The sequence below is a fragment of the Mastomys coucha genome, unplaced genomic scaffold (assembly GCF_008632895.1).
Source record: "Mastomys coucha isolate ucsf_1 unplaced genomic scaffold, UCSF_Mcou_1 pScaffold22, whole genome shotgun sequence".
Lineage (NCBI taxonomy): Eukaryota > Metazoa > Chordata > Mammalia > Rodentia > Muridae > Mastomys > Mastomys coucha.
In genome coordinates, this window is record NW_022196905.1 from 243,777,196 (window position 1) to 243,789,575 (window position 12,380).

Genomic DNA, 12,380 nt, shown 5'->3' on the forward strand with positions numbered 1-12,380 from the left:
AAAAAAAAAAAAAAAAAAGAAAGAAAAGAAAAGAAAAACCAAACAAACAAACAAAAAACTAAGCTCCAGAGAGTGGCATCAGTCCAAATGATTCATGTGCTCTCCAGGTGGACTGCACATTCAGCTACCTGGAGGTCCAGGCTATGGCACTACAAGAAACCCCTCCTCGGGTAAGAGAGCTGGACCCCAACTTGACTGCACTCTGCTCAGTCATCTATCCCTACACACATCACTCTGAACAGACACCAGCTTCCACACAGGGGATCCAAAAAGCTTCTCTTTCCCCAGGTCACCTTTGAGCTGGAGTCCCTGCCTGAACTAGTCCTGGAGTTTCCTGGTGTGGCTGCCCTAGAGCAGCTGGCTCAGCATGTGGCTGCTGCCATCAAAAAGGTCTTCCCTCGCTCAACCCTAGGGTGAGGCCTAGAAGATCCAAGGAGTGGGGTGGGGCATCTGTGAGAGATTTTCATCCTTCAAGGAGCTAGAAGTCCTCGCCTTTTCTCTTATCCCCTCCCTGCCTAGGAAGCTGTTCCGGAAACCGACACCCTCGTCGCTGCTGGCTCGACTGGAGAGAAGCCATCCCTTAGAGTCCACAGTACCCAGCAGTCCATGTGGTGAGGGCCAAGTCAGAGCCACATAAACCTTCCAGTTTGCCTCCACGAAGCCCTAGTCCCTTGGTATTGGGGGCTCCCCAAAGTGAACAGGGCTACTTTTATCACTGCCGCCATCTAGTATGGGGCTGATCTTCCTCTGTCTCTGACTTAGTGTCTGTCTTTCTCTCCATCATACCCCTAATACCTCTCTAGGTGGCTTCTTGGAGACATACGAAGCTCTGTGTGATTACAATGGCTTCCCATTCCGAGAGGAGATTCAGTGGGTACGGTAGGGCCCTTTTGGGGAACCCTGGAGATCTTTGATGGCCCTTGTGTGTGCTAAGCCCTTCTACCCTTTGTGGCCCCAAGCTAGCTGTGAGTATTTTCTTCACATCTAGGATGTGGACACTATTTACCATCGCCAGGGCTGCCGCCATTTCTGCCTTGGAGATTTCAGCCACCTTGGCAGCCGGTACGAGGCCTGCCAGGATTGGGAAGAGAGGATTCCAGGAACCATATTCTTAGACTTCAGCCTCTCTGTAGAGGGGATGCTTGCTGGGCCCTGTGTTTGGAAGGCCCTGAGCTCTGCATTTTCTCTTCCCCATACTAGAGACCTGGCCTTGAGCGTAGCTGCCTTATCTTATAACCTGTGGTTCCGGCGCCTCTCCTGCGAGGACACGAAGCTGGTGAGGGTACCCAACAGGGAGTGCCAAGGGTTTAAGGGTCAAAGTTCAACCTGATGAGTCATGATTCTCTGCTCTCAGAGCCTGGAGGTCTCAGAACAGATTCTGCACATGACGAGTCAATCTTCCTATTTGGAGGAGCTGGTACTGGAGACGTGTGGCCTGCGAGGGTGAGAGACCTGAGCTGGGCTTGGGAACCTGTGATCTGTGGAGAGACTGGGAATCAGTCTTACACTGGGGTCTCGATCCTCAGAGACTTCGTCAGGCGACTAGCCCAGGCACTGGCAGGACATTTTAATTCTGGACTTCGGGAGCTCAGCCTGTCTGGGAACTTGCTAGATGACAGAGGTATGGCAGAACCTGGGAGACCCAAGGCAGCCGAGCCAGGAGAGGTGAGGCTCACAGAGCTGCTCTATCCACAGGCATGGCTGCACTCAGCAGACACCTAGAGCATTGTCCAGGAGCCTTGAGGAGTCTCAGCCTAGCACAGACAGGGTTGACACCTCGAGGTGGGTGGGACTGAGGAAGGTTGGGAAGGGGCAAGGTGAAGTGAGTGTGTCTGATACTTAGCCCTTCCTCCCACCCACCTCCAGGAATGAGAGCTCTAGGTAGGGCACTAGCGACAAATGCCACCTTTGACTCTACCCTGACCCATCTGGATCTTTCTGGGAACCCTGGGGCACTGGGAGCCTCACAGGATAGTGGGGTGAGTAGCAGCTTTTAAAGTCAGAAACTGGAACTGCCTAGTCAGTGGGATGCCAGATCCTTAGGCAACCCGTGCCACCCTCTTTCCCTCCATAGGGCCTGTATATTTTCCTGAGCCGTCCTAACGTTCTGGCATATTTGAATCTCGCAGGCACTGACGCCGCTCTAGGCACGGTGAGAATGTGGTCATGGGGGATGTTTGGTAGGGCTTGGCTGCGCCAGAGGGAGCAGGGTAGGACGGAGAGCAGAGCGTGGCAGAGAAAGCCAGGGCTTCTAGAAGGTTATCACTAATATCGCCTTCCCTCAGCTTTTCATGGCGTTATCTGGTGGCTGCTGCGCCAGCCTCACCCATCTCGAAGCTTCGAGGAATATCTTCGCTCGCACGTAAGGGGCACCAGGCAGGCTCGGAAGGAAGGGGCTTTGGCGTATCAGCTCCCTGAACATAAATCCCACTTCTTCTGCTCTCCACCCCCCACCGCAGGAAGTCCCAAGCGGCGCCAGCCGCGCTGCAACGTTTCCTTGGCAGTGCCAGGATGCTGCGGCACCTGGGCCTGGCCGGCTGCAAGCTGCCACCTGAAGCGCTAAGGTCAGTGTTGCTACCCACGGTCACGTCCTCACACGCGGTCACACTCTTGAGCAGTGCCTTGACCTCCACGGACTCACCCTACTCTGACACCCATAGTCTTTGGTAACCCCCGACAAGCCTGCTGCTTATTCGTTTGCAACGAGTCCCAGTTTTTCCCAGAGCTTGTCGCCTGTGTGTTTACCCTCACCCAGGGCCCTTCTAGATGGTCTCGCGCTCAACACTCAGATCCGTGACCTGCACCTAGATCTCAGCGCATGTGAGGTGGGCACCCAGTCCGGGTTGTGAGCCGAGAGTGGGGCTGGGAGGCCTTCCCTACCCAGACGTCCATATCCTGAGTGCACCCTCCCTCCACCTCCAGCTGCGCTCTGTGGGTGCCCAGGTGATACAAGACTTAGTTTGTGACGCGGGCGCCTTGAGTTCCCTGGATCTGTCGGATAATGGTGAGACCGCCAGGGAAGGAACCCATCCATGCTCCCATTATGTGTACCCGATCCCCAGGGTGGGGACCCTGATCTGGCAGGAGAGCCTCGTGTGTCACTCTGGCTGCCCCTAGGCTTTGGCTCCGACATGGTGACTCTAGTCCTTGCCATTGGGAGGAGCCGGTCTCTGAAACACGTGGCCCTTGGAAGGAACTTCAACGTCCGGTGCAAGTGAGTCCCAGGCCTCTTCCTGTACACCTCGGATAGGACCTCAGCACCTAGATAGTTCCCTAACAGCAGCCGGTTTCCACAGGGAGACTCTGGACGACGTACTGCACCGGATAGTCCAGCTCATGCAGGATGACGACTGTGTGAGTTCCTAGACCCCTGCGGGGTCCTCAAGCAATTAGTGTCTTAGAACGCTTCTTCCTTTTTGTTCCTTCAGACCTCTTTCCTGAACCTGAGCCCATTTATCCATCAGTGCCTTTCTTTTAACCCCAGCCTTTGCAGTCGCTATCAGTGGCTGAGTCACGGTTGAAGCAGGGTGCCAGTGTTCTGATCCGGGCTTTGGGCACCAATCCTAAACTGACAGTGCTGGATATCAGTGGTAATGCCATAGGGGATGCTGGCGCCAAGATGCTAGCCAAGGCTCTGCGAGTCAACACCAGGCTACGGTGGGCATGGTCATTATAAGGGCTGGGACCAACAGGAGGGGGAAAGAGTTATATATTAGAAGGGGGTATGGGTCTAAGGTGTGCATGCGGATGAGGCAGATGAATGGATAAGGCCAGAGGGTTCGGTGGGGTTCTGCCCCAACTGAAGCCTGGTGGGGCCCAGGTCTGTGATCTGGGACCGAAACAACACATCTGCTCTGGGCCTGCTGGATGTGGCACAAGCCCTGGAACAGAACCACAGCCTGAAGTCCATGCCACTGCCATTGAATGATGTGACCCAGGCTCATCGAAGCCGGCCAGAACTGACAGCTCGAGCTGTCCATCAGGTGGGGGTCCCTTCCTCTCTCTGCCCTTTTCTTTCTTTCTTTTTTGTTTTGTTTTGTTTTTTGTTTGTTTTCCCAGACAGGGTTTCTCTGTGTAGCCCCAGCTGTCCTGGAACTCACTCTGTAGACCAGGCTGGCCTCAAACTCAAATCCGCCTGCCTCTACCTCCCAAGTGCTGGGATTAAAGGCATGGGCCACCACTGTCCAGCATATGTGCCCTTTTGTATGTGACTCCACCCCCTGGCATTTCTCACCGTCACTTGACTGCAGATCCAAGCCTGTCTCTGGAGGAACAACCGGGCAGACTCTACTTCTGACCTCAAGCCCTGCCTTCAGCCCTTGGGTCTGATTTCAGACCACTCAGAGCAGGTTAGTGCCCCTCCCCCTCATCTTGAGTACCTGGGCCCCTGAGTCTGAGAGTCTGACTTTCCTGGACCATGGTGCTGAGTTCTATGTCCCAAACAATTTCCTTTCCTTGGTCACCATTCTTGAAATAGCTTTCTGGGTAACATTTGGCTACTTTACTTTAAGTGTATGAATAGGCTGTCCTTGGTGTAGCCTCCTTGTCTGACTTCCCGTTTAAGGGCTCTTCTCTCTCTCCACCAGCTCCAGCAGTCCTATCTCTGGCTTTAATTTCCCTCCATTAACCCATCTTTTTGTATTGTTCTTACCTCTGCATTCCCAAGCCTCAATTCTTTTGTTTGGTTTTGGTTTCTTGAGACAGGGGTTCTCTGTGTAGCCTGGAATATCCTTGAACTCACAGAGATCCGCCTGCTTCTGTCTCCCAAGTGCTGGGATTAAACGTGCGTGCCACCACCACCTGATTTCCAAGCCTCGATTCTTATCCAAGTTCTGAAGCCCAGTTACCCAGTTACCTTAATCCAGACATCCTGAGGGGTGGGCTTTATGCACTGCATACCTTCAAATGCTTTTTAAAATACTACATTGATTGATTGTGTGTGTGTACATGCCCATGTCCCCAGTACATGTGGAAATCAAAGGATAACATGCAAGAGCCAGTTCTCTCTTTCCACAGTGCGGGTCTCAGGGATTGACTCCTCATCAGGCTCAGTGACAAGCACAGTTACCCATGAGCTGTCTCCCAGGCTCTCAAGTGATCTTATTACCTTCTAAAAACCCATTCTCCTACATGGAGCCCAACTTCTTTGGTGCACAGATCACTTAATGCCCTTTCCAGCGCCATCCTGGCCATACTGGAGCCTTCCGTCCTCCTCGGTCTGTCCCGGACCATCAATCAGGCACAGTCCTTATCGCAGACCAGCCGTGCTTTGCTTCCTCAGTTTTTCTCTCTTGCGCGTGGGCACACACATATCCATCTGTCTTCTGTATGGATGGCTAAAGTGACAGCTTTTTTTTTTTTTAAAGATTTTTTTTTTATTTTTTTATTTATATAAGTACACTTGTTGCTCTCTTCAGACACACGCTAGAAGAGTGCATCAGATCCCACTACAGATGGTTGTGAGCCACCATGTGGTTGCTGGGAATTGAACTCAAGACCTCTAGAAGAGCAGTCAGTGCTCTTAACCATCTCTCCAGCCCAGGTGACAGCTTTGAAATCAGAGTGTCCAAAGCTTTTTTCTTTCCTGTTTTGGGCCTGGAGAAAATATCAAGTGATCAGATAGGGTTTCCCTCATAGTTTATCTTCATACTGTAGGAAACCCTGGAAGGTAGACAGGCAAAATCGGGGAGTCTGATGAGAGACAAAGGTAGGACTAATCCATGACTCCCCCCACACACACACATCAGGAGGTGAACGAGCTGTGCCAGTCAGTACAGGAGCATGTGGAGCTGCTGGGCTGCGGGGCTGGGCCCCAGGGTGAGGTGGCTGTGCACCAGGCTGAGGATGCCATCCAGAATGCCAACTTCTCTCTCAGTGTGAGTACCCCCTCTCCTGCTAGCGGGACCCTTCTGCTCCCAGTCCTGTGCCAGCTTGCCACTCCTTTTGTTCCCTGGTCCCCAGATCCTTCCCGTTCTCTATGAGGCTGGGAGTTCCCCAAGTCATCACTGGCAGCTGCAGCAGAAGCTGGAGAGCCTCTTGGGTCAGGTGGGCGAGATCTGCCGCCAGGACATCCAGGTGAGGTCCTAGTCCTGCCCCAGCAGCACCTCCATATGCAGGCTTGGCCCTCATTCGACAGGCTTGTCTGCGATGGGAACTCACACCTTCAAGCCAAAGGGGCTGGGCTCGCTCTACCCATACTGCTAACCGTTTTATATGACCTTTGCTCAGGACTTCACTCAGACCACCCTGGATACCACAAGGAGCCTCTGCCCACAGATGTTGCAGAGAGCTGGCTGGAGGGAGCAGCTAGAGGGAGTTCTGGTGGGCTCCGGAGGCCTCCCAGAACTGCTTCCAGAACATCTGCTGCAAGACACCTTCACTAGGCTGAGGTGAGCAAGCATGACTGGGCCGAGCAAAGCTGGACAGAGATAGCACACTAATCCCCACTGTCTCCTGCCTTCAGGGACATGCGCCTGTCGATCACAGGGACCCTAGTGGAGAGCATTGTGGCTCAGGCTCTTGCAGGTCTTCATGCAGCCCGAGATCGACTGGTGAGGGGAAGCTTTGCACGCATTTCATAGAGTAACTTGTTTAACACTCACTGGGAACACTGATGGGGTCATGAAATAGCTACTTTAAGGCCGTCTTAGATCTGCCTATCTTTGGGGGGCCTGGTATTACAGGTGGAGAGTCTAGCCCAGCAGGCACCAGTGACAGTGGCCCCTGCTGTACCACCACTGGGTAGAGATGAGCTCAGCCCCCTTGAGCCTGGGGGATTGGAAGAGCTTTTCTTTCCCACAGAGGAAGAAGAAGAGAGAGAAAAGGTAAGTGTCTTCAATTCCATGCCTAGAACCCTGGCTCTTACCTTCTTGCTCTGGGATGTGGATGGTCAGACCCCACCCAACCCTAGACTGAGGCTGTACCCATCCCACCAGGATGATGGCTCTTCATGGAAATGGCTTGAGCCCAGGAATTGTCTTCATCTGGTCCCTTCCCTTTATGGTAAGTCAGGCCCTGGAGGGAAGAGAGTTTATCCAAGTGAACTGAAGCTCTGTTAAATCTGGACACTTAAGACACTCATTCAGCCCTGTCCGGTGTGTACCTAAGCCCTTCCCTGAGCCAAGCCAGGAAGCAAGCCGGAGTCAGCTGTTCTCAGAACCCTGTGGGACCAGAACAGAATAAGACCTAAGATACCTCCTTCCCTCCCTCCTCCTCCCCTTCCCCTAACCCCGGGACGCGCATGCTTGGCGGCTGCACAGAGTCGCGCGCACTCGGAGCCGCGCTCAGCACCACGGACAGCAGCGACTGGGGGAGGGGCGGGCGGCGTAGCCGGGCCCCTCCCCGCGCCCTGGGCGGGTCCCCGCCGCCCGCCCTAGCGCCTCCGCCGCCTCCCCGGGTTCGACGCTCTGTGCTCTTCTGGTGCTTTTGCCCCAGGTGCTGCTGAGGAAGCAGAACCGGGCCCCGAGCTGGCAGCTCCGGGGGAAGATGCGGAACCGCAGGCTGGGCCGTCTGCACGCGGCTCTCCAAGCCCCGCCGCCCCGGGGCCACCCGCCGGTCCTCTGCCTCGCATGGACCTGCCACCCGCCGGGCAACCCCTACGCCATCCGACTCGAGCCCGGCCGAGGCCACGTCGCCAGCACCACCACCGCCCGCCGCCGGGGGGCCCTCAGGTAAGTGCTTCCCTTCCCCCTCGCCCCTTTTGAGGGTCATGGGTGGACCACTCACTCTTCACTTGCGATAGAAGGCAGGAAGATGGGTTATGGAGGCCCAAGGCCACCGGATCGCGCCCTATCATCTTTCTGGCCACCCTAAGGCCATGGCCATAACGGGCCATGGTGTGTGGCTTTCCTGTGAGGAGCTCCTAGGTGGTGGACTCCCTCTTTATAGTGTGGTCTGCTCTATGGGTGAATGTGCGAGAGCGGTGTCCGCCTTGCCCTCCCTTTCCTAAGGTTACTCAAAAACACCGGGCAGCTGGGCCGCGGGACACTCCTGCGTCTGCTACGTACCAGCGGGTGGATGTATGTGTGGGTTGGGTACTGGCAAGGGTAGTGGGCACTGGCAGAAGGAGAGGAGGAGCTGGCCTGAGGCCCCCTGAGGGTCTGACGCAGCAGCGGCGCCACTGAGCCGGGATGGGAGGCAGGGTGGTGTGGTGTGGAGGTGGAGGGTTAGGGTACTGCATGGAACTGTTGGGGGTACAAGAGATGGCATATTGGAATGTGTGACCCGTAGGTGTTTGCTTAGTGAGAGCCAGGTGGTTCAGGGTATAGCATTCTCTGAACTGGGCGGGTGCACTGTGACAGCACTGAAGAATGAAAGCCAGTGTGGTACAGACGGTCCCCAGCTCTGGGATGTACTCAGGCCAGGCCACTGAGAAGGAGGGGGGGGCGGCTAGGGGGGAGGGTCACAGTTCTCCGTCCTGACTCCTAACCTCCCAATGTCTCCCAGGTGCCCCCAGCCCTGCTTCAAGAAGGGAATGGGCTCACTGCTCGTGTGGATGAAGGTGTGGAGGAATTCTTCTCCAAAAGGCTGATCCAGCAGGATCGCCTGTGAGTGAGGGTCAGTTGGCCGGGGGAGGAAGAGGGTGGGACATCCTTGAGTTTCTTCACTCACTGATGGTTGTTTCTACAGCTGGGCCCCAGAGGAGGATCCAGCCACTGAGGGTGGTACCACTCCTGTTCCCCGCACACTTCGAAAGAAGCTGGGTACCCTCTTTGCCTTTAAGAAACCTCGCTCGACAAGGGGTCCACGACCTGATCTAGAGACCAGCCCTGGAGCAGCAGCTCGTGCCAGAAAAACCACACTTGGGGATCTGCTTCGACCACCAGCCCGTCCAGGCCGTGGTGAGGAGCCTGGAGGGGCAGAAGGCGGCGCCAGCAGCCCTGACCCTGCTCGCAGAAATCGGCCTCGGTACACACGGGAAAGCAAGGCCTACTCCATGATACTGCTACCTGCTGAGGAGGAAGCAGCAGTGGGTGCTAGACCTGATAAGGTAAGGCCTGGGGACGGGGCTGAGGGCTCTTGAGGAACAGAGAGCAGCGGGCTTTCCCTCCACTTGGGCATTTCTGTCCTCAGAGGCGGCCTCTGGAACGGGGAGACACAGAACTGGCTCCATCTTTTGAGCAGCGGGTACAAGTGATGTTGCAGAGGATCGGCATGAGCCGGGGCAGTGGGGGTGCCGAAAACAAGAGGAAGCAAGTGAGTTGGGGATGGGGTGAACTGCGGGGGCAGGTGGCATGTGGTAATCTGTGGGTGACATATGTGACCAAGAAGAGAGAAACACATGGTACGAATAGATCTAATTATCAGTTACATGTTCTTACCCCTCAAGAGTCATTGTATTTAACTTTCTTCCTTCCTGCTTCTGACCTGGTTCAGGTCTTCTAGGGTATAGGGAACTACTATCTCTGAAGGAGAAATTAACAGAAATTTGACCTTGTTTTGCCTATATCTGAAAGTCCTCCAGGAGCTCCCTTTTTATCCAGACTTTTTTGTTTTGTTTTGTTTTTCAAGACAGGGTTTCTCTGTATAGCCCAAGCTGCCCTGGAACTCAGGAATCTGCCTGAATCTGCCTCCTAAGTGCTGGGATTAAAGGCATGCGCCACCACTGCCCAGCTCCAGATTTTTTTTTTTTTTTTTTTTTTTTTTGGTTTTTAAGACAGGGTTTCTCGGTGTAGCCCCCGGCTATCCTGGAACTCACCCTGTAGACCAGGCCAGCCTTGAACTCAGAAATTCGACTGCCTCTGCCTCCCAAGCGCTGGGATTAAAGGTGTGCGTTAACTCCGCCTAGCCAGATTTTTTTATTATTTATTTACTCAATGTATGTGAGTACACTGTCTCTGTTTTCAGACACACCAGAAGAGGGCATTGGATCCCATTACAGATGGTTGTGGGCCACCATATAGTTGCTGAAAATTTAACTCAGGTCCTCTAGAAGAGCAGTCAGTTCTCTAAACTGCTGAGCCATCTCTCCAGCCCCTTTATCCAGATTCCTAATCCTGCTTCGAGATCTCACAGGACCTTGGTACTGGCCACCTGAGACCTGTTTTCCTGTGAGCCTCATTTGGCCATTGGTTTATAGTCTGTCTGTCTGGTCATGTACTGGATTATATGGTTTCCTTTTCGGCCTTCCCTGCAGTTCCTAGTGAGCCTTTCCTGACGCCCTTCCATGGTCACCCGGATAATGTTACTACAATCAGTCTTTATTAGGAGCTACACCTCTATGTGCCATCCATTTAAACAGCTTTTCAGGAAAAACGCATGCAGTGAGACCTGGCCTGAATTTAGTGACATTAAAGTGTGGAAAGTCATAGAACTAAGAAATCACATTATCTGCTGGATGTGGCAGTAATCTCAGCATTCAGAAAGTTGGGGCAGGAGGATTGCAAGTAAGACTAGCCTGAGCTACAGCGGGACTATCTCAAAACAAAACAAAACAAACAAAAAAACCCCCACCTGTCCTGACTAACATGAACATTTTTGTGTGCTAACTATCGGTCTACCCCAGACTGTAACGTCAGAGGAGGGGACTGGCTTTGTCATGCTTTGGACAGCCTATGGTATGCATTCTGTAGCTGGGTCTTAAGAACATAAACAGAGAAAGGGCAACAGGGCTAGTGTCTGACTGCTTTGTTTCCTACAGAGTAAAGACGGCGAGATCAAGAAGGCAGGCTCTGATGGTGAGTAGGACCCCACCCAGGACAAGAAGATGTATGTTGGGGGACAAGGTGGACTCAGCGATAATCCCTAAGGTGCTCACTCCTCTGTAGGAGAGGACAGGCTGCTTTCCCTCCACCTTAGGGTCTGACACCTAAGCCTCTAATCCTTCCTTGCAGGTGACATTATGGACAGTTCCACAGAGACCCCTCCCATCTCGATCAAGTCCCGTACCCACTCTGTGTCTGCTGGTGAGTGGGGGCCACTGTGTATATTAAAGGGGGTGCAGGGATGAGGGGGGTCAGACCATTGCTCAGAACCATTCCATAGCCAGGCCTGGGTGTTAGCAGACACTTGCTTCTCTACCCAGATCCCTCATGTAGACCTGGGCCAGGGGGCCAGGGGCCTGAGTCTGCCACCTGGAAGACACTGGGCCAGCAGCTGAATGCAGAGCTCAGAGGCCGTGGTTGGGGCCAACAGGATGGTCCAGGGCCCCCCTCCCCATGTCCCAGCCCAAGTCCCCGAAGAACCAGTCCCGCCCCAGACATCCTGAGCCTCCCAGAGGACCCCTGCTTGGGCCCTAGGAATGAAGGTAGGTAGGCACCCCGCTCCTAGGCTGGGAACCTGACTCATCTGGGAACACCGAAGGTGGGAGACAAAGGCTGGGTGTGGGCAGAGTATGGGGACATACTCTGACATCTTGGCCTCCTCTAGATGGCCAGTTGAGGCCTCGGCCTCTCTTGGCAGGCCGGCGAGCAGTGTCTGTGCATGAGGACCAGCTCCAGGCCCCCGCGGGTGAGGGAGACAACTCTGTCTGTGCTTGAGTACAGGAGAAAGGGGAGGGTGGGCTCCTGGACTTCGGTCTTGATCCTTGGACAGAGCCACTATTACTGTGAGTGCTGGAGCAATCAGGAGGCTGACCTCCACCAGGGTGGGAGGACACTAGCTGGATAATCCACGGGAGTAGCATGTGCATGGTTTTGCGTGCACTCAAGGTGGACAGAAGGGTTGGGAACAGCCAGTGAGTTCTTCTCTATGTCCTTTTTAGAACGGCCCCTTCGGCTGCAGCGCTCCCCTGTCCTCAAGCGTAGGCCGAAGCTCGAGGCACCCCCATCCCCAAGCTTAGGTGAGAGTGGGCAAGGGCCAGTTGGGAAGATGACAGGACTGCTCAGCACAAGCCCAGCATTTTCTCTCTCCATCTCCCTTCACAGGCTCTGGCCTTGCACCCAAGCCTCTTCCTCCACACACCACAGAACCCTCCAGCCCTGAGCGGAGCCCTCCCTCCCCAGCCACAGACCAAAGAGGCGGCGGCCCCAACCCCTGATCCTTTCTTCTCCTGCCGCATGAAATTATTTTATTAAAAAACTTGAATGAAACAGAGCGTGGAATACTGTCTGTCCGTAGACCCATGTGTGTACGTCCTCTGATAGGTCCTAATGATGCCTCATACCTGTGTTAGCTCAGACTCTGACTGCATCACTATGTTCAAGGCCCAAGCTACAAGCTGAGGAGAAAGCCTGGAAAGAAACCACACCGGGAGGTCAGGGCATCTAAGACTGGTGACCAGCACGGGCAGGGCTACCCCACACTCACCTGGCAGCTTGGACCTGGGTATGGAGGGAGGTAGAGGGTGTCTCATATTTATACTGGAATGCAGATGTATCATGATGCCTCTTTGGGGGTTCCTAGAAGGAGTGAAGTATTTAGAGTCCAGTAAGGATCTCTAA

General features: G+C 54.3%; 2 protein-coding genes across 7 annotated transcripts in view; one reads left to right on the plus strand and one right to left on the minus strand.

The window, feature by feature from the left end:
* The window catches only part of Carmil2 (capping protein regulator and myosin 1 linker 2), a 13,544-nt gene extending 1,511 nt beyond the window's left edge, over nt 1-12,033 (plus strand). Inside the window, exons 4-39 of one of the 5 annotated variants that reach the window (XM_031341205.1) lie at nt 108-170; nt 289-413; nt 520-611; nt 804-874; nt 989-1,062; nt 1,201-1,276; nt 1,355-1,443; nt 1,527-1,621; nt 1,696-1,782; nt 1,867-1,979; nt 2,075-2,152; nt 2,286-2,362; nt 2,460-2,564; nt 2,756-2,825; nt 2,923-3,004; nt 3,118-3,214; nt 3,297-3,354; nt 3,485-3,657; nt 3,821-3,983; nt 4,251-4,349; nt 5,748-5,876; nt 5,962-6,075; nt 6,229-6,389; nt 6,464-6,551; nt 6,684-6,824; nt 6,936-7,002; nt 7,435-7,670; nt 8,446-8,546; nt 8,629-8,989; nt 9,073-9,195; nt 10,640-10,676; nt 10,833-10,904; nt 11,024-11,245; nt 11,368-11,448; nt 11,702-11,779; nt 11,865-12,029. In XM_031341205.1, the coding sequence (XP_031197065.1) occupies nt 108-170; nt 289-413; nt 520-611; nt 804-874; nt 989-1,062; nt 1,201-1,276; nt 1,355-1,443; nt 1,527-1,621; nt 1,696-1,782; nt 1,867-1,979; nt 2,075-2,152; nt 2,286-2,362; nt 2,460-2,564; nt 2,756-2,825; nt 2,923-3,004; nt 3,118-3,214; nt 3,297-3,354; nt 3,485-3,657; nt 3,821-3,983; nt 4,251-4,349; nt 5,748-5,876; nt 5,962-6,075; nt 6,229-6,389; nt 6,464-6,551; nt 6,684-6,824; nt 6,936-7,002; nt 7,435-7,670; nt 8,446-8,546; nt 8,629-8,989; nt 9,073-9,195; nt 10,640-10,676; nt 10,833-10,904; nt 11,024-11,245; nt 11,368-11,448; nt 11,702-11,779; nt 11,865-11,977 (4,011 nt within the window). In that variant the 3' untranslated portion in view covers nt 11,978-12,029. Of the gene's footprint in view, nt 1-107; nt 171-288; nt 414-519; nt 612-803; nt 875-988; nt 1,063-1,200; nt 1,277-1,354; nt 1,444-1,526; nt 1,622-1,695; nt 1,783-1,866; nt 1,980-2,074; nt 2,153-2,285; nt 2,363-2,459; nt 2,565-2,755; nt 2,826-2,922; nt 3,005-3,117; nt 3,215-3,296; nt 3,355-3,484; nt 3,658-3,820; nt 3,984-4,250; nt 4,350-5,747; nt 5,877-5,961; nt 6,076-6,228; nt 6,390-6,463; nt 6,552-6,683; nt 6,825-6,935; nt 7,003-7,434; nt 7,671-8,445; nt 8,547-8,628; nt 8,990-9,072; nt 9,196-10,639; nt 10,677-10,832; nt 10,905-11,023; nt 11,246-11,367; nt 11,449-11,701; nt 11,780-11,864 lie in introns of all 5 variants that reach the window. The other 4 variants (XM_031341209.1, XM_031341206.1, XM_031341207.1 and 1 more) reach the window with 4 other exon arrangements.
* Nucleotides 11,991-12,380, minus strand: part of Acd (ACD shelterin complex subunit and telomerase recruitment factor) — a 3,092-nt gene continuing 2,702 nt past the window's right edge. For both annotated transcript variants that reach the window (XM_031341210.1, XM_031341211.1), the window contains 2 exons: nt 12,247-12,338; nt 11,991-12,170 (listed from right to left, as the gene is read on the minus strand). In XM_031341210.1, the coding sequence (XP_031197070.1) occupies nt 12,098-12,170; nt 12,247-12,338 (165 nt within the window). In that variant the 3' untranslated portion in view covers nt 11,991-12,097. The remainder of the gene's footprint in view (nt 12,171-12,246; nt 12,339-12,380) is intronic.